Genomic DNA, 25866 nt, shown 5'->3' on the forward strand with positions numbered 1-25866 from the left:
GAGGTCATCCTCCCACTCACTCACCAGGTCGAGTATTATGTGAGGTGGAAACCTGTACCTCCCATACACCTGGTCATCAGGCATCCCAAAAAGGCTGCTTCTGGGTGTGAAAATTCTGGGCCTGACTATCCTCCTCCTGCTCCTGCGGTATCCCACGACCACTGCTGCTAGAAACGGTATATTCATCCTGGCGTCTGTGCTTGTTTGTTGTTTGCGCGCACTTTTATGCTGCGCGGGTCCACGTACGCCTGCTTCCTGCTGGCGTACGTGTTTCTGGATTAGCGCGTCTTTTTTGGCACACGCGTTAGCCCCGTTTGATTCCATGAATACGTGTTGTAGGCGAGCGTGTGGGCGTTCCGCGCACTTGCCTCCTGTACTTCCCCCGTGACGCCCACATTTTCACGCGTTGTTTCCCATTCCGCGTGTCACACCCCGTGTTACACCTACTTTTGTTGTGTGCGCCGCACTATGTGCGCTTTCGCTGTGCGCTTAGCGCACGCTGTTTGAAGGCGTGTGCGCCAGCGTGCGCCGAACAGGATTTTGGCACACATCCATGGATTTCCAGGCGCACGGACTTCCATGAATCGCTGTGCGCGGGTTTCGCTGCGATTTTCGCACTGGCACTGCGATTCGCACGCTTGCGCTGACATTTTCTGCGCACATTAATTCCATGAATCGGCCTGTATATGTGTTGGGTTTTGGAAGTAGAGGGGATGAGTCTGTATACAATCAATGTCATGTTGAACCTGTTTTTGAGTTTTGTGTTTTCATGAGTAATACATGATGTAGGATGCAGTATTACAAAAAATGGGAGGTGAAAATGGAGAATAATGGAAATTATAATTAAGCCCATGAGCATCAGCTTGACAGGGTGGATAGAGGTGTGCCTTCTCATTCTGATCTACATAATCCATGTGATGCATCTGGACCCGTCCCATGTGTTCTGGGTTGTGGATCATGTAGCAGTGTAGTGGATGGTGATTTTTCCACCCTTCCCTGGGCTATGCTCCTATGTTTGCCTTGCATAGGCATCAGGCACTAACCTCCAGGAACACAAATGCCTGTTGTTTGTTGGCACCGGTCCTCATATTTACTGTATATTCCTCATGATCATTTCTTGAGTAGTGGATGGGTATGAGGAGTCAGGGCATCAGGTGGTACCCTGAGTGTTCTGCAAAATGTCAGTGGATAATGTGTACATGCTTTCCCCTTTTGTAACTGGAGGAAGTCATGGGTGGTTGGGGGGGGTGCACAGTCAGTGCGTGGTCAGCAGATGTAAAAGTGAGGTGTGGTAGATGTGACGTGTGAAGGCTGAAGGAATAGTGGAGGATATATAAGTCATGGTGTAACATACCTCGCAACCAGGTCTGTGTGGGCATGTGTAACTTCATGTACTTGGTTAGCATCAATTGTACAACATGGAGTCATAGGGCAGCCCCAAAAAACATTCACAATATTATGTGGTGCAGACTGGCATCCCATGTCAGGGAAATGTGGTGCAGGCGAGTGTCCCCATAATGCTATGGAACCCAGTGATACCAAATCTACAATTGGCATTATTTCTTTGTGTCTTGGCGGGGGTGAGGGAGATGTCTGAGGATTACAGAGAGCGTAGGCTGGGACATGCCATGCAGCATTCCCAAATGGTGCTCGAATATCTCTTTAGCACACATATGTAGCAGAGACACCAGCTTGAAAAGAGGGGGTATGGCTTTGCAGATGATAGTGCTGCTCTCAATGTCCCCCTGAATAATGTGCAATTGAGGTGGACGTGAAGTTACGCCTTTTCATCCTGGTGAGGGTATGTGTTCATTGCTAAGCCTCTTCGGTGATGGACACAACCTATGAACCCTGGCTATCCTCGCCTTCTTTTCCGCCCCCTCTATCTCCTCACCACCTATTGTTGCTGATGCTGCCTGATTTAATCCACTCCTATCAATTGACCGTATTGGTGCAAATTCAAGGCTACACACCCCCACATTCTGATGATTCATGGTGTGCTTCTACCTTTCGTGAGCCTTTCACAGAATTTGTAGGTGGCAATTTGCATGTGTGCCTGAATTGATTATTTCTAGTATTTTTTACTTCCACTCTTTTACTGAAAGTATTTCTTGCAGTATTTGCAACATGTTTACTAAGTATTTCAAGTCCTAATCACACGTATTCTACGCATGCAATAGTCAGAATTACAGCAAGCATTATTTTATTGGCTGGTAACTGACCTGATGTTTACCCTGTGTGGTGCCTACACATATAGGGTCGATTCAAGGAATTATTTTCATGAAAAATAGGGAACTTGCACGGCAAACTTCATATGTAATTCCGCTTGTCGATTCATGGAATCGAATGCCCAGTGCTTTTTCACGACTTGCGTGGAGTTCGTGCAGGCTCGGCGCATCTCTGTGATTCGTCGAGAGTCTTGCGCGTGAGACCACGCAGACCGTGGGTGTGGCTTGCACAGAGGGCTGGGAAGGGACGGAACACGGAAAATGGGGAAGAACATGTGAAAACGTAGGCGTTACGAGGGACAGCCTGCAGGCAGTCCATTGCACACCCACAATTGCACCAAACAACACATATTCACAGAACCACCTGCGCAGCCTATAAGCAGAGTGGCCACGCAAATCCCTTGATCGCTATGTCACCCGAGGGCAGGCGTACAGACACTTGCGCATAGGAATCAGTGCGCAGAGGTGGGATCGCATGTTGGATTTAGGGGTGCATGCACACAGATGGGGTTCTGGCCTAACTTAGGAGTGCAAGTACAGAATATAGCAGGGTGCAGGATTGGTTTACGGGGGTTCACACATAGATTTTCTGAGTTATACCCAAGTTAGGAAGTATTATACCCATGTTGTCGAGGTGCCAGTAACAGTTACGGGGGACCCCGTCCAGGGTCCCCGAGATGCAGGCCTGCTTGCAGGGGACCCCATGCACTGTTTTCAGGGTGAATGTATTCACACCCGTGGAGCACTGAAAGCTAGCTGTTTCTGCCTGTTTTTGCTTGCGTGGGGGTGTGTCGAGGGCGTTCTGGGTGTGACTTGTGAATATGGTTACTTTGCTCAGTAGATTCCATGAATATGATGGACATGCATTTATTATTCTGTGCGAAGGCTTGCGTAGTGTCGTACTCGGCACGCAGCAATTGCGGGGGAAATGCGCACTTTCCCGTGAAACTTTTATTGGAGTACTAACTCAATATACATTGCCGTTAACTCCATTCGAAAGGTGTTTGTGAACATTTAGGGGTGGGACTATGGATTGGCTTGAGACAGAGAAGATCTTATCTGAATATATGTATATGGTGGCACAAAGGGCAATTTTGCAAATGATTAATGCATTATTGTGTATTTGAGGATAGCAATGTATACTGAAGTGACATTTGGGTCTCTGTCATGTTCATGGAATTCTAGACAGCATTTAAACATTTGATTCCGTATGCACATTTTGTTTGCAGCTGTATTTGCTTGATATGAGCAGAGTAGAAATATAATACAGGAGAATAGAGAGCTGCCATAGTGCCATTGGAGTATGATAGGTACATGCGACTGGGCCTAGACTGAATAATAACCCACCCTTTTCTGCCTGTAAATAACAGATTTAATTAATACATGTGTAGCAGCAACCCAATGCACTGACGCTTCATATAAATCCTCGACTAGACTTATTTAAGCAGATATAATAGCTGTGTCTTGTATGAGTGAAGTAAGCCTTAAAAGACGATGTATTCAGTGTTTTGCTATGTACATCCATTGCAAAAGTCCAGTGTTCCCTTTTCAGATTCGGACTTGAGAGGGAGAAAGGATTAACGGTGATTATTAGGAATAGGATAGGTCTCAACTCATCCACAGTTAACCACTGGGGCAGTATTCTACATCTTTAAAAGGGAGAATGAGGAGGGCAAAGGGAGTGAAAGAAAACTTTAGAAATGAGAGCTGGTCATACCCTTAATGCAGAGGTGGAGGAGCTGCGCAAAGAACGCGTGTTTCACCTCTTACATGAAAATTGTAAGCTCAAAGTTAATGCCAAAAGCACACGCTTATGGAGGTAAGGAATAATAAATAACTTATGTCACAATTTCCTTAAACACAGGGGTGCCAGAATAGGAACATCCGTTATATTTCTGGAGGTACATTTTAAGAGTCGCTTGGACCTCACATTTCATGAGTAAGTTCATCCAAGTGAATTAGTGGCTTGACATATTCAGAAGAAAATATGGTGGTTCCTCTTTAAAGGCTGTTTTAAATAGTTATAATAGGAAATCGAGGAAAGAGGATTCCATAAACATCTTACAGGGTTAACACATACCACTGCAACAAAAATACAAAAGCAGAGACTGTTGAAAAACCTATTGCAAACTTAATACATGTCCACCAGAGATACTGTAAAATTAGCTTTGGAAACCATTGAACAACTGGAAGTCAGAACATGCAACAATTAGAGAGATTGCTAAAAGTTAGTAACCTTCTTACAAAAAAACTATTGCAACTATTAGGGCTAAACTAAGTTAAAAGCACAAAGGCCAGTCCAGTCTGGTCTGGGTAAGCCTCTCCCACCAAACAATTGAGTTAAAAAAGGTAATAGTCAATGATTGTTTCTGTCAATAACCCTATTCTTCTTTCTCATTTGTGTTTAAAGTGTTAATGTGCAATAATTTAAACCACATAAACATGATACACAGGAGATTTGATACATTGTGCTGATTGTAAATTATCATTTTTAGGTGACATTGCTTTCTTTCCTTGTGGAGACAGAGGTTTCTTTCCTTGACTATATTAAAGGAGGGTAAGTAAGCTAATAAACTGATTGCTTGCCTGAAAAATAAGTTAATGTACACTGACACTTCACAATTTCAGTTATTGAAACCCAGATGAAACAGTGGCTGATTTTAATTTTTGCTGTTAAATCTCATTTAAATATGATGCTATTTAATAGAGGTGCTATTTAATAAAGAAGTGAAATACAAATGGACATGAATGAATGACATTCCCTTCTATTGGATATTTCATAGATTCAAATGCTTCAAATATTTCCCATCATTACGGTAAAAAGCTTTAGTGGCAGTTTTACATTAGCAGAAAAAGAAACACTTCAGCACTGTGTGCAGTCTCTCCATTTTATTTTGGACAAGTTTACTCTAGCCAATGAGCTGCAAAGGTCCTAAACTCCACTATAAAGGCCATCTTCACATTCTAACTGTGTAATGTCCGAGTGTCATGCGTCCGGGTACCTGGAGGCTCTGGAGTAGGTATAGATAGGGCAGCCATTAATAGTTCCATCACGTTCTGCTAAATTACCTGGTGACGGTCTAGTCTTTCTTTTAACAATGGTGGCTGGCAGGTTCTTATTCCGCTTCCTCCCAGCGTTCTTTGCGTTGCAACCACTCCACAGCTTTCGTTCTGTTGCTTTCTGGTTAGCTAACGCTCCGAGTGTTCATATTCCTCTGATCTATTTACACTACTTACTTTTTCCTCTCTCGTGATCTCCGCATTGCTCTTTACTTCCCTATTCTGCTGAAATGTTCTCCTCCGCTACTTTCCCCGCAAGGTGTTCCGTACCCTCTGAGTCGCTGCTTACTTTGCGGCACCTGCTGTGGCCACTCCCCCCTCTCCTGGTTGGTGCAGCGTAGCTCTGCAGCAGGTCTTTCTCAGCTCCACTGCAAGTCTGCTTACTTCTTACCTCTTCCCCCTAATTGACTGCCCGGATCCTGTTCTTTCCTTCAGTCCGTTTTGCTGCCTTATCTGTTGCTGCAGCGCTGAACAGTAACGGAAGAGCATACAACACCCTTATCTCATCGGAACCTTCTACTACAACTTCTATTCATTATTGTTGGGAGCCGCAAACCACCTACCACTGCTGCAACTCTTTTTGGGGTTTTTTCAACCTTTGGGCTTTTTCCCCATTGTGGTTTGTTTCGGCGTAGGGCCACAGGGCTACAGCACACCGGTGGCCACTGTGGCTTCCCACCGAGACAGATCACCTCAACGGAAGGAAGAAGAAAGACACAGGTATCGACAAAAGCGGGATGTCTAGAGATCCGAACTCCAGCAGTACAGATGAGGAGACGGAGGAGGGCATTGGGATGGAGGAACCAGAACAGGTGTGTGACAGAACAGAACAGGTGTTTGACACCAAGAAGGAGTTCCTAGGTTATTCCATATGTTTAGTGAACATGTTTTACTTAATATTTACTTCATTTGGGAACATTAAAGACAACATACGCTCATGTGTGTTTTTTTTCTTAGAAACACATGGCTCCTGGTACCTGGTCGTCATCACAGTCAAGACTCCCTTCCCCTGATTTACCTGTGTGCTTCTGTGGAATTACCTCTTCATTGCTCTAATCTCCCCAACCAGGGAAATACATCTCACTAGAGCCTATGTTGTGTGGGGGCTCAAAGAACTTTAATTACTCTGTGTACTGCCTCCATACTCATTTCACAAGAGATGGCTGTATAGAATTTTAGGGATTTAATCCAAAATTCTACATAACAGGCACACAAGATTGATGTGCTGACTAAGTGAAGGTACCTGCACTGCTTCAGATGCTGAATCCTTCAAGAGTACCTTAGCTGTTTGATCAACAATGAAATCTCAGGAGCTTTAGAAGAAGACAAGGCTATAGGAAAGATCTGACTAGAGAGCGAATAAAAGGGTGAAGGGTTCACAGCTGAGCTGACACGGTCTCCTGTGGTGCCACTTCGCATTTGGCACTTCACTCAACAACAAAGCTGCCATCAATGGCAAAACACCATATATACTGTGAATGCACACCCCTGTATGCTCATGCCAGAAAAAATACAACCCGCTAAGGAAAAAATGGCAAGAGATTTCTTGCAAGGATAACACGTTTTAATCGCACAAAAATAAGGATGCAAGCAAAGAACTCCGCTGCTCGAGAACATTCTGCCGACAATTAGTACAAGCATAAGCTTATAAGGCAGCAATCGTCATCACTTTACAGTAAAAACCTGCGTGGCTGGTTGGTGAGACCCTATACATGGGCCTGCTTCATAGGGGATGCTAGGCTGCGATTGGTCCCAGCCTTGTCCGTCCGTCTTCCATCACTTGGGGTCAGCCGGGCTCATCTCTCCAGAGACTGAAGGCCATGCTCCTTGTAAGTTGCTATTACACAGTTACTATTGCAAGATAATGCTACTCTATCATTATGGCATGCACCTGGGAAACTGGGGGACTGGCACAGGGGAAGGAACATGATCATGCTGACCCACACATTCTTTGCTCTGTTCATATCTTCCCCCCTCTCTTTAGACTATAACTTATTCCTCCCTGTACCTCGTATTACAAAGTGTGTGTCATTATGGGATATGGTCATGTTTGTTCAGATCTTTTATAACCACTGCTTTTATGATTATGATTAGTGGTCTGAGGTCACCTACTATGTCACCTACTATTGTGGAATTTACTGCTCTTGGACTAGGTCTGTTTTGGGTACCATTACTCCTGGTGGCTGGGTGGGGGTTGGAGGTCTGCTGGTGGCCTGGCTGTGATGAATGTGCGAAGCGAGGAGCCTGGTGCTGTCTCCTGGCTTTGCAGGGCGCATTCCTTTTCGGGATAACAAGTAATTGCAACAGTTAAGGAACAAATGGAAGCTTCTATGGGAATTAGCAGTGGAGGTCCTTCTACCATCAGTGCTTGGACCTGTTCAGGCTTCTCCATGAAGCCTACGTTTACCGCTTGGCCATGAAGGACTGAATGTGCCTACCATTACAACAAAATGTCGTCTCTTTATATCCACGCACTAAGTCTATACATCTGCAATTCATGCAATATTGTGTTTGTGCAGGGTTTTTTACCACGGCCCTCTCCCCCCTGGTACATCGCATGACAACCTATGAGACTCGCCTCACTCTAAAGTGCCTAGGGGGGTGGGAAAGGTTCATTTCCTTCCCAACAACTGCCCATACGTAAGAAGCACTGATCAACAAGACATTTGTCTGTGAAAAGGCCATAATCTCCGTAGGTGGTCATGATTGCATCAGCAGGGTGGACTCATTGGCAAGGGACTCATCCATGAGTACAGTGTTCTTGACAAACCTGCCTGAAGCGATGTAGTCATCAGCTGCTCCATTGACAACCTCATTTACAGCTGACCTGGTGATTGTTATCCTATTGATGAGTTTGTCCATGTACACCACAATGCTTTCCTTGCCATTTACGAGATCTCCAACAATGAGCAGGAATAAAAGCAGGAGAGTAGAACAGCTCTCACTGCAGCTGCTAGCATGACTTTATCACCCTTGAATGTCTTAGAGATCTTCCCAGAAGAAATCTCATGTCACCATATTGATGTAGATTGTTCGGATGCACAAGAGGGGGTCATACCTCTTCAGGTCAGGATTGCATCAGCACGGTGGACTCATTGGCAAGGGACTCATCCATGAGTACAGTGTTCTTGACTAACCTGCCTGAACCAATGTAGTCATCAGCTGCTGCATTGACAACCTCATTTACAGCTGACCTGGTGATTGTTATCCTATTGATGAGTTTGTCCATGTACACCACAATGCTTTCCTTGCCATTTACGAGATCTCCAACAATGAGCAGGAATAAAAGCAGGAGAGTAGAACAGCTCTTACTGCAGCTGCTAGCATTGACTTTATCACTCTTGAATGTCTTAGAGATCTTCCCAGAAGAAATCTCATGTCACCATATTGATGTAGACTGTTCAGATGCACAAGAGGGGGTCATGCCTCTTCAGGAACTGTCAGCATTATCCGAAACTGAGGTGATACTCCTGCATCCACCTTCAAAACCACATCCATCAAACCTGCCTCCACTGTCTTATCTATCGGGCCCATGCCAAGTCAGCCATTTCCACTATTGCATTTCAGCTTGAATGTACATGTTCTCTCTTCTCTGCAGGCACTAGTTTCAGAGCTAGACAAGAGGATCCCAGCTACACCCTATGCTATTGATATCTAGAAAGATAACTTCCTGGTCAGAACCCCTTCAGACACTGCTGCCTCTGGCAAAAGCTAAATCACCCTCTACTGTGAGTAGACTCTCAACAATAGGATAGAAAGATGTTCAGAGTGCCAGATGATGCTATGAAGGGCCTGAAAGTCAACCCAGATCAGAGTCAGTGGTCTTTGCAGTATCCAAAAAGCAGACAGCAAACTCATCTGCACTATATTTTGTCCTCCCAGATCGTGAGGGCACGAAATAAGATGTCTTAGAGAATAACGTGCTATTCACTGGGCAATAACCATGAAGGTGGCTCAAGCTGTAGCAATATATTTTTTTCACTAAGTCAGAGAGTTGTGTAACCGAGGCCTTGGCAATTCTGAAAAAAGGAGCAGGTGCATCAAATCACACAATCAATGCACCATGTCCATAGCTACATAGCCGTATGGCTGGAGAACAAGCTATTCTCGCAGTTTTTCTGTTGCTGTTTTCCATGAGCATCTGCGTTTTAAGACCCAGGAATCGAGTAGCAGTTCGAGAGTAGTGTCATCGTGTTGCCGGTGCCAGCAGGACCAAAGCACTACTGACATTTAAGAGCCCCTACTCAGCCGAAGTAGAGTGGGTCTGGGGAGCGGGCTGTCCCCGCTGTTTTTCTGTTTGTATTTTCCATGAGAGTCTGCATTTTAAGAACCAGGAATACAGAAACTGAGTAGCGGCACGAGAGCAGCGTCATCGTGTTGCCGAGCCGGCGCCAGTGGCACCAACAAACTGCTGACATTTAACAGCCCGAGCTTGCCTGAGCTTGCCCGAAGCGCAGCAGGGCTGGGGAGTGAGCTGTTCCTTCAGTTTTTCTGTTGATGTTTTCCATGAGCGTAAGGATTTTAAGAGCCAGGATCTCAAGAATTGAGTAGCGGCTCAGATGCAGCATCATCATATCGCTGGAGCTGGCGCCAGCAGCACCAACACACAATTGACATTTAGGAGTCCCTGCTTGCCACAGCCGGTGGCCACTGAAATGCTCCACATTAGGAATCATGAATACAAAAATCACAGTGACTTCCTTTGATTTTTGATTTTTGTTTGACACCATTGCAAATATAATTATAATTAATGTTTCACCTATTACAAGTTGGGTGCTTTTAAGGGCGATGCCTCTAATGAACAAACATGCAATTTTATTGAAAATGAGCTATAGTTATAGTTTCTCGATCTGATTAGGCAGTTCTATGCCTGTTATTGTGATGTCCTCACTTGCTTCCCCTGAGGACAGAAGTCCTCTGTTTGTGTTCATGGTTATTTCGCGGGCTGCGACCCGCGCATGTTAAGGGGCGGGGTTACCGCCCGAAAGGCAGTTCGAGCCTGGTTGTGAGAGAATAAAGATGTGTTGCACCACAGCTCTGTGTCGGTCCTCTTTCAGAGTGTAGGGAGTTGAACCTGACAGCAGAACGTGAGGCGGTCCACGTTCAGAAATATTACACTGGCGACAAGGCGGACGCGAAGTCCCGCCGTGCCTGCGCTCTCCGATCCTGTCGCTCGTGGTGTGCCACCTGACACCACTGGGAGCCTTGGAATTTCGGTGCCGGGAGGCCTGCCAAGGTGGGTGAAGCACGAAGGCTCCCCACCATCCGCCCTCTGGCGCGAGCGCCGCAACAAACCAGCGGAGAACAGCTGTGACAGCTCCCCGCAAGAGAGTGTCATCCGGCGACAGAAATCGTGACGGCAACGTCTGGGAGGCCCAGTCCACACACGCTCCAGACACCAGCGGGTGGAGCGGAGACTCCCCGTTTTGCATTTCCCGGGCGGGAGAGGAGCACTGACCTCCCGCCAACGGCAACACGTGCTGACGAGCACGCAAACATCAGCGGGTGGGGCGAAGACTCCCCGTTTTGCATTTCCCGGGCGGGAGAGGGGCATTGGTCTCCCGCCAACGGCAACACGTGCAGTCGAGCACGCGCAGACGAGTGATGGAGGCGCGAACATCCCACTCCAACAAAGCACATCAAAGGGGTAAGAACATAGCCCCTCTCCTCTCCACCACAAGTTTGAACAAGCACGCCAGAGACTTGCAACCCATTTGCAGCGCCCCCAGCTGGCACCAAGAACCCGCCGCGCTAGGCAAAGGGAACCACCACTCAGGTCAGCTAAAATAACACGTGCGAACTGTCTCTCATGAGCAATTCAGAAGAAGACTCACTCACCATTCCAGTGACGCCAGTCAGCACCGGCCACAGGAAAATGACGGACAGCCTTTTAACCCAGCTGCCAGCCAATTTCGACCTCACGGACACAGGCACCCTTGGCTCAAGGTGGAAGAGGTGGCTGAGGGACTTCGAAGTGTGTCTCAAAGCGGCAGGTACTTTAGAAGACGAACAAAAGCTCAACCTTCTAAACCACGCCGTAGGGTGAAATGTGCGAGACATTCTTGAAGAAATACCTGAGAGCAACATAGACACGTACGTCAAGCTAAAAACAACGCTCACCGAGTATTTCACACCGCACACAAATGTAGACTATGAACGGCACGTGTTCCACACCACCAAACAGCACAAGTCATAAGACTAAGAGCGAAGATGAAACACTGTGATTTCAACAATTACTCCAATGAGGAGGCCCTCAGGTCACAAATCATAGTGGGGTGTGAAAGCGCCGACTTCCGCAAACGACTTCTGCAGCAGCCGCGCAACCTAGACGAAATCCTACGACTGGCGCGATCTGACGTGGCCCTCGCCGCACAAGTCGAAGGCCTGGATGACATAAAAATCACCCATGGAAAACACGAGAGCCTCAACAAACTGGAGGGGACCACAAGAAACAGTGATCCTTTCTGCTACCGATGCAGACACGAGTACCCCCACGAAGGAACATGCCCTGCAATGGGCCAGAACTGCTCCGCGTGTGGTGGAGAAAACCATTACAAAGCCGTGTGCCTGATCTTCCGCAGCAAAATGAGAGGAGCAGGAAGGAACTACAAGTCCATGCCGGAACCGGAACAAAGTCAAGCAACACCCCACCATCATCGAGGAGCACGCCAGCCCCATGAACCAGGGCGCCACAAACCCCATGATGAACCAACAGAAAGAAGGCACGACCGGAGAGAATGGAGGGAGAACAAGACCCCACTTTCCAAGGCAAGAAGAAGACCACGAAGATACATAAGGTGCCTCATCGAACAGTCACCGTCTGACAGCCTGTCAAGTGCATCATCCGATGAAAAAGCACACCAACTGGAAAGACATCAGGAAATGCCAAGAAAGAAGGGATACCTATACGCCCTAGGAAACAGCACAGCAAAAGAACATAGCCCAATACTCCGAATGCAAGTAAATCAGACAGCAGCGGAATTTCTAATTGACACGGGGGCAACCGTAAATGTGATCAGTGAAGAGGTCTATGAAAATATACCAAATGCCCCCCGCCTGCAACCAGCTCGAACACTCATTTTTCCATATGGATCAAAAACACTGCTGGCATGCAAGGGGTTCTTCATGGCGTCGTGTCAATACAAGGAATACGAAAAGAAGATCCCCATGCACGTTCTGGAGGCAGCCACTGAGAGCGGATGCATACTGAGTTACCAAGCAGCAATAGAAATGGGACTAATCCACATACTGTACCGCCTCATGGTACACAAATATCTAGACCCCACGGCAAGCATAGACCAAGTCTTCCCATCACTGTTCAAAGGCCTCGGAAAATTAAAGGACAGGCGGATAGAACTCCACATCGACACCAATGTCCCACCCATAGCCCAGCACTACCGAGGAATACCCATCAATATTCAAAAACAAGTGGAAAATGAACTGACTAAGCTGCTGGAGGCAGACATCATTGAGCCGGTGGAAGGGCCCACCCCATGGGTCTCTCCAATTGTACCCGTGCCCAAAAAGGACTCCCAAGACATCCGAATATGTGTGGACATGAGAAGGCCAAATGAGGCCATACTAAGGGAACGCCACCAAGCCCCTAGAATAACCGACATGGTACATCTGTTGAATGGGGCAACCGTGTTCTCAAAACTGGACCTCAACAAAGGGTACCACCAGTTGGAACTCCGCAAAAGCTCCCGATATATAACCACTTTCGCCACCCATCTAGGACTCTTCCGCTACAAGCGGTTAAGTTTCGGGGTGTCATCCGCTGCCGAAATCTTTCAATCAGAAATTCATAACGTCATCAAGCATGTGCCCAACTGCTTAAACTACAGCGACGACATCCTGGTCTTCGGGCAAAATCAAGAGCAACATGATGACACGCTAATGAGAGTGTGCATGGCTTTGGAAGAGGCACAGCTCACCCTAAACAAAGACAAGTGCGAATTTCGCAAGAAAACACTCCGCTTCTTCAGTCACATATTCTCTGAGAAGGGAATGACACCCGATGCGGAGAAGGTCAGCGCACTCCGAGAAGCCAAGCCGCCTGCCACCACATCAAACCTCAGGTCATTCTTGGGTCTTGCAAGTTACTGCACCAGATACATAAAGGACTTCGCCTCCATCAGCGAACCCTTCCGAGCGCTCACCAAGCTCAACACCGACTTCACATGGACACCACAGTGTCAAGAAGCGTTTCAAGCAATCAAAGACCGCATCTCCGACGCCCGGAACATGGCATATTTCGACCCCAAAAGAACAACAGAACTCATCGTCGACGCCAGTCCAGTCGGTCTAGGCGCCATCCTGACACAACTGGATGACCGAGGAGAAAGCAGAAAACACATAGTGTCCTATGCCAGGTGAAGCCTCTCCAAGACCGAACAAGCCTACTCCCAGGCTGAGAAGGAGGGTCTGGCTGTAGTCTGGGCCTGCGAACATTTTCATTTATTCCTATATGGGAAACCTTTTGTAGTCGTAACGGACCATCAAGCCCTCGTCTTCATTTTTGGCAACCCACAGGCAAAAATGCCACCACGAATAGCTTGATGGGCTCTCCGACTACAAGACTATCAGTTCTCCATCACCCACAGACCAGGAAAGGAGCAGAACCCCGCCGACTTCCTCTCGAGGCATCCGAAAGACGAGTGTGGACCAGAACCATCCATAGCTGACCAGTACATACGGTATGTCATCCACAGCAACACGCCACAAGGACTAGACATGGAGCACATAATCCGTGAGTCAAACACGGACCAAGGGATACAAACCATTCTCAGATGCCTAGAGACGGGGCGATGGAAGCAAGCAAAACAAATTCGAGAGACCATGAACGAAGACATCAAGCAGGACATCACCTGTTTCCTAGCCGTGAAAGAAGAACTTGCAAAGTCAGATGAAGGTATGCTGCTCAAAGGAACAAAGCTTGTGATACCACGCAGCCTGCACCAGAAGGTGCTAGAACTCGCCCGCGAATGACACCGAGGGATTGTATCCACCAAAAGGATGCTGAGGCAGAAACTATGGTTCCCTCAACTAGACACTGCAGTGGAGGAACTATTACGAGACTGCCCCACCTGTGCACTCGTAAAGCCACACACCTTCCCAGAACCCCTAAACATGACTGCACTACCCGAGGGGACATGGGAAGAGATAGCAGTGGATCATTTTGGGCCCATGGAGGGAGGAGAATACATTTTGGCGGCCGTCGATGAATACTCAAGATACCCTGATCTACAGATAGTGCCGTCGACAGCAGCCCATCACACCATACCGGCCCTGGATCGCATGTTTGCAATCTACGGAGTACCCAAGGTAGTGAAGTCCGACAATGGACCCCCCTTCACCGGACAGGACTTCCAAAGATTCGCTGAGTACATGGGCTTCAGGCACAGGAAGGTGACACCCCTATGGCCCCAGGCCAATGGAACAGTCGAGCGATTCATGAGCAACATCAAACGAACCACCCAAATTGCTCGCATTACGGGAGAACCTGTTGAGAAGCTATTATACCAGCTCATGCGAGACTACAGAAACACGCCACACAGCACCACCGGCAAAACACCCTCAGAAGTGATGTTCGGACGAACGATAAGAACACGCATACCCCATGTGGCTGTTGAGGAAGATCAATATGAAAGAGACGCATAAATGAGGGAAAAGGACAAATGCATGAAGGAGAACATGAAAAGAGCTGCGGACACCACACAACGAGCCAAAGCAAATGATCTGGCGCCAGGAGACATGGTGGTAGTCCGCCAACCCCAACATCCGAAGAACATAGCACCATTCAACGAGAACCCTCTCATCATCGTCCACAAAAAAGGGTCACTCATCACTGCAGAAGGAGACCGCAAATCCATAACGAGGAACTCATCTCACTTCAGGCGGGTGTCGAGAACCCCAATGCGCGAGGATGCACATCCGAGTGATGAACTCACTACCTGGGACGCTCCATATGAAGGAGACCAAAAAGACTCGGAAGGAGAAGTACTTCCCGAGGACTGGACAAACCAGTCGGCCCGAATCGAGAGTCGACCAACGAGAACGAGAAAGAAACCCCACCGCCTCATTGAGGAAATGAACTGAGCCGGACATAATGTTTAGTGACAGGAGGGTGTGATGTCCTCACTTGCTTCCCCTGAGGACAGAAGTCCTCTGTTTGTGTTCATGGTTATTTCGCGGGCTGCGACCCGCGCATGTTAAGGGGCGGGGTTCCGCCCGAAAGGCAGTTCGAGCCTGGTTGTGAAAGAATAAAGATGTGTTGCACCCCAGCTCTGTGTCGGTACTCTTTCAGAGTGTAGGGAGTTGAACCTGACAGCAGAACGTGAGGCGGTCCACGTTCAGACATATTACAGTTATGTGTCAGTTTAAAACCTTTTATTGCCTGGCCACATCACAAGTCTTGCTTCCGGAATACCCCGAGAACGCTGGTTATAACAGACTACTGCAGATGACGAACATTGCACTCTTGGAAAGTTAGTGGCCCTGGAGGCGTGGGAGATGGATAGTGCATGCCCATTTAGCCAGTTGTGCATTCCTTAGGGCCCCAGGATTCAATTGTTCCTGGCCTATTTTCAAAACAGCTAAACATGCACAAACGGATCCAGTAGATAGGACCTAGAATCCTTGCACGTTAATATTATTGCACTTTGCGGAAGTACCCCGGGAAGGGTGGTAGACGGGCTTGGGGGCACTCGCTAAGCCAGTCTGGTGTTTCCCCCGGGAACGCGGATCTATTCATTTACAACCAATTATTTATGGTTTTACTGTTAGCTGGATCAGCATCGTTTTATTACATTTTTCTTAATCGCAGCATTTGCACACAGTGACTTTGTATCAATAATCAAACTTCACGGTAATTATTCCCCTCTCTACCTTGGATTTTTTCACTTTTGGTTGACTTTGGGATGGCAACGAAAAGTAAACGTTGTACTTATGACACCTGCACAGCCAAAAAAGAAACTAATGCAGTTATTTTGACAATAAATGAGGCAAACACACTCCTGAATGAAATAGGAGTTATATTAAATGATTTTAACTGTGAAACTAAAAGTAACCCGAATAAGAGGGGGCAGAAGGACGGAAGGGAAATTACCAGGGAAATACTGAATAGATGCAAAGCGAATTGACATTTGGGTGAAAGATCTGTAAACCTATACAGAGCTGCATTACTAGTAGCATAGTTAAACCTGAAATCCTGTCGCAATACGAAGTCTCGAAGAGTGTACATAAAGGAGGGGGACGCAACTATGCTATTACGGTCGAAATATACAACAGTGAAAGCCCTATCATTATGAAATGTGTTCCTCACAATCATGTGAAAACATAACTGTTGCAGAAGGTATCCCACTTACACATAGAATCTTGTTATTGGCAGACCATGTAACACATCCTATTAATATCCCTTTCACACAGCCAGAGCCGGACAAACGGACCCCTAAGGCAAACAGCCCCAAACTGCAGGGCCCTGCACACAATGCCTACACTTAACCTAAACAGGGAACTAGAGAATACACCTGATGGTGAAATGCAGCTAAGATGTCCTCTGAAGCCAACAATTGTGTGTGTGGAGCAGTAATAGGGTTATTGACGTTGAGGGAAGAAATCAAAGCAATGCACATTAAAATTGATTACATTTCAGTATTGATGAGCACGATAGTCAACATAGGACATACCAGAATAGATACGCTGAAGTTGCCTCTCCCTTGTGAGACCAGTAAGCAAAACTTACAACGTTACGCCCTCCACCTTATACAGGTTCTATGCCTGTATTACTGTGTAATAATATGGGTGTTAATTTGCTGGAAGAGAGAGTAGTAAACCTGACCCGGAACTCTGAAGTAACTTTTATGCCACAATTAAAGGCCATGAATGTCTTTTCCACTAGATCCTCAAGCAAAGAGAGTCGTCTAACCCCCCTGGAAAGAGAAACTGCAATGGATATTAATCATTCAGAGAATGGCAAGCTAATAGTCCAATCTAGCCTGTGCCAAGTTAGACCTGCTGCGAATCCCTTTTTCTTGGTTAATGTTCCAAAATTAGATAGAAACAGAAAGAAGATAGGAGTACTCTGGTAACCAAGGTCTTCCACTATCTCCAGAACACTAAAGGCTGCTTTTCATTTATTTGTGATGACATTATTGCGGCTGATCAATTGCATGATTCTGTTTACCCATTTAAAGACCTAATTAAAGTTACACTGAAGGATGGCAGATTGGTGGATGGGCTACTTTCTATCAATTATAGATGTTTCCCGAGTAGTAGTTCCTATTGTACCCATTGAGATTGTATAGTTAATATATTTGCTGCAACTGAGCAAACCACTAAAAAGACTGCCTCTAGAGCAAGGGAAAATTACCAATAAAAGAGTGTTCATACCAGAAGGACGGGACTCTCCCTGCCTCAAGCTATGCCCCAACCAAAATGAATCTCTGTTTACAACCAAAAGAGAAGAACCATGCAAAATAATCTCATGGAATATTGCCGGGCTGACAAATAAGTTAGAAGATCGGGACTGGACCCATTTTATCAAAGGAGTTGATATTGAGTGCCTACACGAAACATGGCCCCCATTTGAGATCCATAAAGCTGGTTTTGCCAACTTTCTTGTTGCTGGCATATGCAGCCAACGGTTTCCGTTACCGCCACAATAGGCCGGGCAGATCTCTGAGCGCTCCATGCAAGATGCAAGCTTGTATATCCTGCTGGGGTTTGTTAGGCAGAATCCTGTGCAGTTCCCTTGGGGAACACTGCAAAAAGATTAAGACCACAGGAGTGAGCAGTAAACCCAATTGGTAGCAGTCTGACCACCCAGATTTACCTGGTAGCTGTGGCCGAGCAGTCAGAGTTCAGTCAGACTTCTCTCATGAAGAGTTAGGCAGTATACAGAGGATACACAATAGGGCTAAAAACACAGTAGAGCAAGCAAACACTGACCAGAGCTTTGTATCAAAAGTATATAATTATTTATTTAACACACACTTTAGAAAATACACTAGCACTATACATCAAAAGCAAGTTCCAACACAATCAGAAAAGTATTCACACCTCCCTTAGCAATTACTAGACAAGTCTAAGCCAAAACACCAATCAATTTTTGTCAAAACAGAGGTGAGCACCTAACTTAGATGGCACTCCAATAATTAAATAAAAGGGAGAGAAAAAGGCAGGTCATAAAGGAAAAACAGTCCCCAACACTTTTAAGAGACAAAAACAAGTTAGTGAAGGCAGAGTCTACTGTAGAGCCAAAGTTCACAGGCCAGGTCCACTTTAAATGGAGCAAGGTGAAATGTGCCCAAGATCACACAGTTGCGAAATGCATTCAAGTCTTTGTAGAAATTTTCAAAAGAGGTTGGGGTGGTTCAAAAGATAAAGTTAGAAGGTCTGGGGGCCAACCCAGTTGGAAAGCAAAGTATTTAAGGGTCACCTTTAGCAAACCATAGAAAGGGAGGCCAGGTGGAACACAGTACCTTTAAAGTTGAGGAAGCTCCAGCGGTGGCAGTTGTTCCTGGCAGCGGGTGCAGTTTGTGGTTTCAACCAGGGGAAGAGAGGATCTTGTCGATGAGGAAACTTGGAGTCGTTGCACTGCCCAGGGAAGAAACCAGCCGCGGAGTTCGTCGGTTAAAAGGTGCGTTCCTGGTATTCGCGGTCACAGTGGTGAAGCTTGGCTATCCTGCCGCCGGGGTGCTTGGCACGGACAATTCGACCAAGAGACGTCCTGGAAGGCGAAATGGTGAACTGGTTGATCCCACCAGCTCAGAGGAAGAAGACTCTTTCAGCAGAAGATCTTCTCTTGTCGTCGGGAAAGTGGTGAGGTTGTTGCAGCAGGGCTCCACCGGTTGTGTCGTTGTTGCAGATGGCTCAGCTTCTCCCCTCTTTGGATTTCTTAGGTCCTGTGGCGACTTCTGAAGTTCCAGTCCCAAAAGCCCTGCTTTTAGGCAGAAAGCCCCCCATTAAACAGCCTAGCTGTCACTCAAGCATGCTAAGTGGTGAGCCGGGCGGCTCACCACTGGCCCAATCAGAACAGAGTGCGACTTGGGTTGCTAAGGCAACATAGCCCAGGGTGCCAATTCCCCCACCCACACATCCTGTGGAACCCAGGCAGAGTGGCACCAGTTGGAGGGCTTCTGTGGAGAAGCCCGCCAAAAAGTGGAACAAAGGGCCCAACCTTGGTGGGATTTACAGAGACGGACACGAACGCCATTTTAGAAAAGAGTTCTGGCAAAAAGACCCAACCGGTGATTTAATATGAAATAAATAAACCAGCGGTATCCTTAACATTGCACCAAAAAGTGGTGCGTTTAAAATCAATGGGAAAATCCCATTAAGAGCTCTATAGTCCACACAGAATCTCAATTCTTTGGATCTTGCCTTTGGTACTAACACAACTGGGCTAGACCATGGATTAGTAGAGGGCTCTATTACCCTGAGGTCAAGCATCTTGCTGACCTCTCCTTTGATGTGGGTCCTTACATTCTCTGACATTCTGTACCCTCTGCTTTTTACAGGCAGACAGTCACCAGTGAGTATATCATGCTGGCCCCAAGGGGTCAAGCCTGGTGAAAGTGAGAACAGGAAGGCAAACTGATTTAACATAGATCTGCACTCCTCTTGTTGCTCAGGTGTCAGATTTGAAGCGAGATTAACTCCTTCAATCTTTTCATCCAAAGGAAAGCCTCTGAGAAGATCAGGGAAAGGTTCACTCTCTTCTTCCTCTTCTGCTTAAGCTAGAAGCAAAGCTCCTACTTCAGGTCTAGAGACATACGCTTTTAGTCTGTTGGTGTGGAAGACTCTGGGAGCCTCCTTGGGATTGCCAAAGTCCACCAGATTTTTGTTAAAAAAGTTTTTATTATTTTTAAAACAAATAAACAATACAAACCAAACTTGCAGCATTATTTACAACAGACTCGTGAACATCAATTAATGTACATTACTGCTCCCCAAATCCCTCCCCCCTCAAGAGCTTGTTTGCGTTTCTCGTTCTGTATCTGCTGCGTGTGGCCGGGTATCGCTTCCTTCCGAAGCTGCAGAATCCATTATTGTGCCAAACAGTCCTGTTATTAACACTCTCCATGCCGTCAGGTTACCCACTTCTTCTTCCCCGCACTTGCTACATGCCTCCTGCCATACTACCGTTTCAGCCTCCGCCCATTTTTGCAAATCCTGCCACCATACCTCAACCCGTGGCTTGTGGCACTGCTTCCAGCCCATGGCAATCCTTCTTTTTGCAAGCACATATGCCAGGTCCCTCAATTTCCCAACATGTTTAGTATTCCGTGGTCTGGGAAACCCTCCCAACAGGCAGGCCCAGGCCGTATCTATGTTGAGCGTGACCCCTTTATCTGCTAGTTTTTGTGCCACCTCCCCCCAAAAACCTTCAATCACTGGGCAAGACCAGAACATGTGTGTCATATCAGCGTCTTCTTCATCGCTTTTTGGGCATGCTTGTCTTCCTGCGTTTACAAACTTAGATATTCTCTTCGGGGTCATATAGGCTCTATGCGTTATGTATAACTGTATCTGCTGCAATCTGGCGTTTCTGGACACCTTCTTGTGGTATCCCATAGCACGCTCCCCCATCCCATCGGTCATCTGTGCCCCCACCTCCGCTTCCCAGTCCAGCCTCAAATGAGTCAAATCCTTCCCCACCCGGGTCATCACCATCTCATACAATCTAGAGATCTCGTGCCCTCCTTCTGATATGTCATATATTGTTTCCATTATGACGTCTGGCTCCTCCGCCAGTACAGTCTCTGGCCAGGTTTTACGAATAATCTGCACTAGCCTAAGATACGTGACATATTGGCCTCTGTGCAAGCCTGCCTCTTCTCCCAGTTCTTCGAAATCCTTAAAGATCCCCTCTTGCCATACATCTCCCAATGTGACCAGCCCGACCGATTCCCAATAGGTCCTGATTATCATTCTGAGTTGGTTGTCTCCACCAGCCAAGGCGACTAGCGGCACCTGTGGGGAACACAGGTACGGGTTCTCCATCAGTCGGCATACTCTGCGCCACATCTTCCACCCAAGCAACATCATGCCCGGGCGTTCTTTCATTTCAAGTCTAGGCACCCAGATAATCTCCTTTAGGTAAAACGGAGTGCAGTCCTGTCCAAACAGCCTAAATTCAGGAGTTACCTCATCAGAAAACCATTTGGTTACATATTGCAACTGACCAGCTACATAATAGGCCTCAAGATTTGGCAGCTTAATGCCCCCTCTATCATGGAAGTTCTGCAGCTTCCATAGCGCCACTCTATTGCGAGTGCCATGCCATAGGAAGTCTCTGCACATGCTATTCAGTTTGACAAAAAACTTTTTGGGTATCAAGTATGGTATATTACTGAAGAAATGTAACAGCCTGGGGAGGACCACCATTTTGAGCATCGCCCCCTGTCCCATCATCGCCAGCAGCAACTTCTCCCAAAACTTCATACTTGTTCGGATTTTTCCCACAGCCACCTCGGTATTATGCAAGTGCTCCTCCTCCACCGTATGGTACACATCTATTCCGAGGTAGCGGAAGGAATCAATCGCCCATGGTACGGACAACACCGGCAACCGCTCCAGAGGGGCTCCTCTGTAGCTCCCCAATGGGAACATGCTCGATTTTTGGGGGTTCACCGCTATGCCGGACAGTTCTGCATACCTTTCCATAACCTCTAGAATATATTGAAGATTTTCCTCTGGATATTTCAAGTATAGTAGGAAATTGTCAGCATGCAAGGATATTAGATGTTTCTCTCCCCCTACCTCAATACCAACCATGTCATACTGTTGTCTGAGGTACACTGCCAGGGGCTCCAGGGCTAGAATGTATAACATCGGGGACCAGGGGCACCCTTGTCTGGTGCCCCTACTGAGTTGCCATCTCTCAGATATCACCGATCCTGTGCGCACCCTGGCCAGTGGTTCACTGTATAGTAATTTTGCCCACCTAACATAGCCCGGCCCCATCCCGTATTCTTTCAGGGCCTCCAGCAACCATGGCCACCTCACTGAGTCAAAAGCTTTGACTGCATCTAGGGACACCACCGCCATTTCCCCCTTGCTCCTGTTTCCCTCTTCAATCACCCGGTGGAGTCGCCTATGGTTGTGGGTTATATTTCTGCTGGGGACATAACCTGTCTGGTCCGGGTGTATCAGTTTGCTAATAACTCTACGCAGCCTATTGGCCAGGACCGCCGTCAATATCTTGCTATCCTGGTTCAACATTGACAAAGGCCTATAGGAGCCGCAGCTATGCCCTGGCTTGTTGGGCTTAGGAAGCGGCACAATTAACGCTTCTCTAAGCGATTCCGGCAGCCGGCCCATCTCAAAAGACTCATTGAGCATCTCTAGCATAGGGGGGAGTACTTCCTCTCTATATGTTTTATAAAACTCGCCAGGGAATCCGTCCGCGCCCGGGGTCTTACAGGTGGGTAGCTGCTTCACCACCTCCTCCAATTCCTCTAAGGTAATCGGTGCGTCCAGCTCCTCCCTTTCTTCAGCACTAATCTTAGGTAATTCCATGTCTTTTAGAGTTTCTCTAATCTCCTCTCGATTGTCCCCTCTTCTGTCCTCATATAATGTCCTATAATAGTCTAAGAATGCCTCGTTGACTCCCTCTTGGGTGTCAACCACCTCCCCATCTTCTCTAGTTATTGTCCTAATCGGGGGACTGGGGGTTTCGCTCTTATATAACCACGCCAACAAGCGGCCAGTTTTATCCCCACCTGCATGTTGCCTCTCAACATACTTCTTATAGTTAAGGTTGCAGGGCCTTTCCCAAAGCTCTGTACACCTCTGCTGTAGTTCGAGTACAAGTTCCGCATCCCCTCCCGCCCTGTTGCTTTCCCGTTCCAGTTTCTCTTCCGCTTCCTCTAGCTCCGTTAGGACCCCACCTTGTGGGCCTTTTGATTTAGCAATAGCAGCACCCCGCAATACCACCTTAAAGGCTTCCCAGAGCGTGCACGCTTAGTCCACGCTGCCTGTGTTTACCTCAAAGTACTGTGTGATCGCATCCCTGATATCTTCCCTGAAGACCGGGTCCCGGAGCGCCTCTGCCCGGAGGCGCCATGTCGGTATCCGCGCCCTGGGGCGGCAGTACTGCCAACTCAGAACCAGAGGCGAGTGGTCCGACAGGACCCTCCCTCTATAGTCTATTTGGGTGGTCTCTATCACCACATCTGGCGTGGCAAAAAAGTAATCAAGTCTTGTGCGCAGTTGCTGCGGAGCTAAGTAATGCGAGTACTGTGTTTCATTAGGGTGTTTCAGCCTCCAAACATCTGCCAACCCGAAGTCGTCTAGTAATGTCTGCAATACCCTGGCTGCTGGGGTGGGCCTATCAATCTTATCATCAGATCTGTCTGCCTTTGGGTTGAGCACGCAGTTGAAATCCCCTCCCCAGATAACCGCTCCTCCCATACACGCGCCCAGATGAGTACACAGGGTTCTAAAATATGCCGCAGTATTTTGGTTGGGGGCATACGTATTTATAATGCACACCTCTCTATTCTCCACCAAAGCCTTTAATATGACCAACCTCCCCTCCGTGTCCACCACTTCTTGTGTAAGTTGGAGCGGAACGTGTGGTGCCACCCAGACCAGCACTCCCCTAGCGTAGGCAGAATACGGAGAGCCTACTACAGTACCTCTCCACTTCTTCCCCACCAGTTCCAGTTTTTGCCGGATCAAATGTGTTTCCTGCAACAACGCAATATCAATCTTCTGTCTTTTCAAGTACATCATGACTTTGTTTCTCTTTAAGTAACTGTTGAGTCCCCTGACATTCCATGTTACAATCTTAAGGTCCCCCATGGCTCATGAGTGTCTTCTTGCCTTCCGTGTAGCGAATCCCCCTTGCCCACGTGATACAGATACAGCTCTCCATCTTTACTTGTAGCTTCTTGTACCAGCTCAAACTATCCATAACTATGTACACAACAAATTCCCAACTTCCGTCCCCTCCCTCCACCCGTCCCTTCCCCAACACCACACACCCCAACTGCTGCCCAGATCCGTTCTCGGAACTCAGGCACACCCACATCTAGCCCTGCAAGCACCAAACAATGCACAGAGCTCAGTAGGGTGAAGTCGCCCTAATGGCCACTTAACTAAGATTATTGTGGGGTAAAGAGATCTGCTCTGTAAGGCTCCCATTACTTCAATAATAATTACAGTGCTCATAACATCTAGTGCAATAGTCTGACCTTCTCTACTGAAGGCTGTGCAAATGACTATATTCAAGTCCCACGGGTCCGTGCCGCTCCATCTTGTGGCACCATCCTCGTGCATTACTTATCTCTTCCGTGCTCTCTCTCCGTCCGAACCTTTGACTCCTGGGGACATCCCTGCGCATCGAGCCATCCCATGGCATCCTCCGGGGTCTCAAAAAACAAAGTCTTGTGTTTATGTATAACTTTCAATTTTGCCGGATACAGTAACATGTATTTGTGGCCCGCCTCTCTCAGTCTCCTCTTTACCGTCCCAAAGTTCATGCGGCTACGCTGCACAGACAGGGTATAGTCCGGGTAGGCCGTGATGTTTGCCGCTCCTCGTATAATCGTTCCTCCCTTGCGGAAGTGTTCCAATATCCTCTCCCGGTCCCGGTAATTAAGAATTTTGGCTATCACCGGCCTAGGCGGGTTTCCTGGCGGCGGCCTCCTTGTTAGAGCTCTATGTGCCCTTTCCACTGCAAATTCTTGAGATAGGGCTCGTCCGGGTATCTCTTGCAGTAGCATGGACTGAATAAACTCCGTAGGATCGCGGCCCTCCAATCCCTCCGGCAGGCCCACGATGCAGATGTTGTTTCGTCGGGCGCGTCCTTCCGCCTCCTCCGCTCTGCTCTCCAAGTTGCCCACTCTCTGTATCAGGGCATGCAATTCGGTCTTATGGGAGGCACAATCCGCGGTATTCGGGCTAACTTCCTTCTCAAGGGGCTCCATGCGCTCCGCCAAGGCCCTGACGTCCTGTCGGAGTAGATTAACATCCTCGTGCACCTCTCCGACCTTAAGGTCCAGTGCCGTTTTCAGTTCAGTGACGGCTAATTCGAGTTTAGATTCCCAGGCCGCCTTTAGGTCTGCAATCGCAGCAAGGACTTCTTGGTTAGCGCCCGTTGTCGTCATGCTGCCTGCAGGCAACTTATCCTTGCTCTTGGTATTGTCTTGACCAGGGGACATCTTAGCGAAGTCGTCCAGGGTGGGCTGTTTCGCCTTCAGCCTCACCGTTCTATTCGACATGACCCAGAGGACCTGTGTTCTGCACAAATGACAACTGCGCACCCAGTACGCCTCTTTCGCTCGATCACCGTGTGGCCTGCTCCTTCATTTGTTCCGGACATTGGTCGGCCATTTTGTGTCGTCTTTTGTCTCTGGCGCTCCTTATCCTTTCCGCACAGATCTCTGCCGCCGTTCTTCCTACACCTTCCAAAAGTTCACTAAGCGTGGCCCAATCATTCACACACCGACATGTGTATTTTCAGCAGTCGTCGGCCCATCGTTGCGCACTTTTACGCCTGGATCATTTTAGGATTTCGGGAGCTCTTCCAGATCACGTCCTCCTACATGGCCCTCATAGCCACGCCCCC

General features: G+C 47.6%; 1 protein-coding gene across 3 annotated transcripts in view; it reads left to right on the forward strand.

Moving 5' to 3' along the window:
• The window catches only part of CPNE8 (copine 8), a 2424038-nt gene that overhangs the window by 1828390 nt on the left and 569782 nt on the right, over positions 1 to 25866 (forward strand). For all 3 annotated transcript variants that reach the window (XM_069629223.1, XM_069629224.1, XM_069629225.1), the window contains one exon: positions 4724 to 4785. In XM_069629223.1, coding sequence (XP_069485324.1) covers positions 4724 to 4785 — 62 coding nt within the window. The remainder of the gene's footprint in view (positions 1 to 4723; positions 4786 to 25866) is intronic.

The sequence above is a fragment of the Ambystoma mexicanum genome, chromosome 12 (genome assembly GCF_040938575.1).
Source record: "Ambystoma mexicanum isolate Mex_15411 chromosome 12, UKY_AmexF1_1, whole genome shotgun sequence".
Taxonomy (NCBI): domain Eukaryota; kingdom Metazoa; phylum Chordata; class Amphibia; order Caudata; family Ambystomatidae; genus Ambystoma; species Ambystoma mexicanum.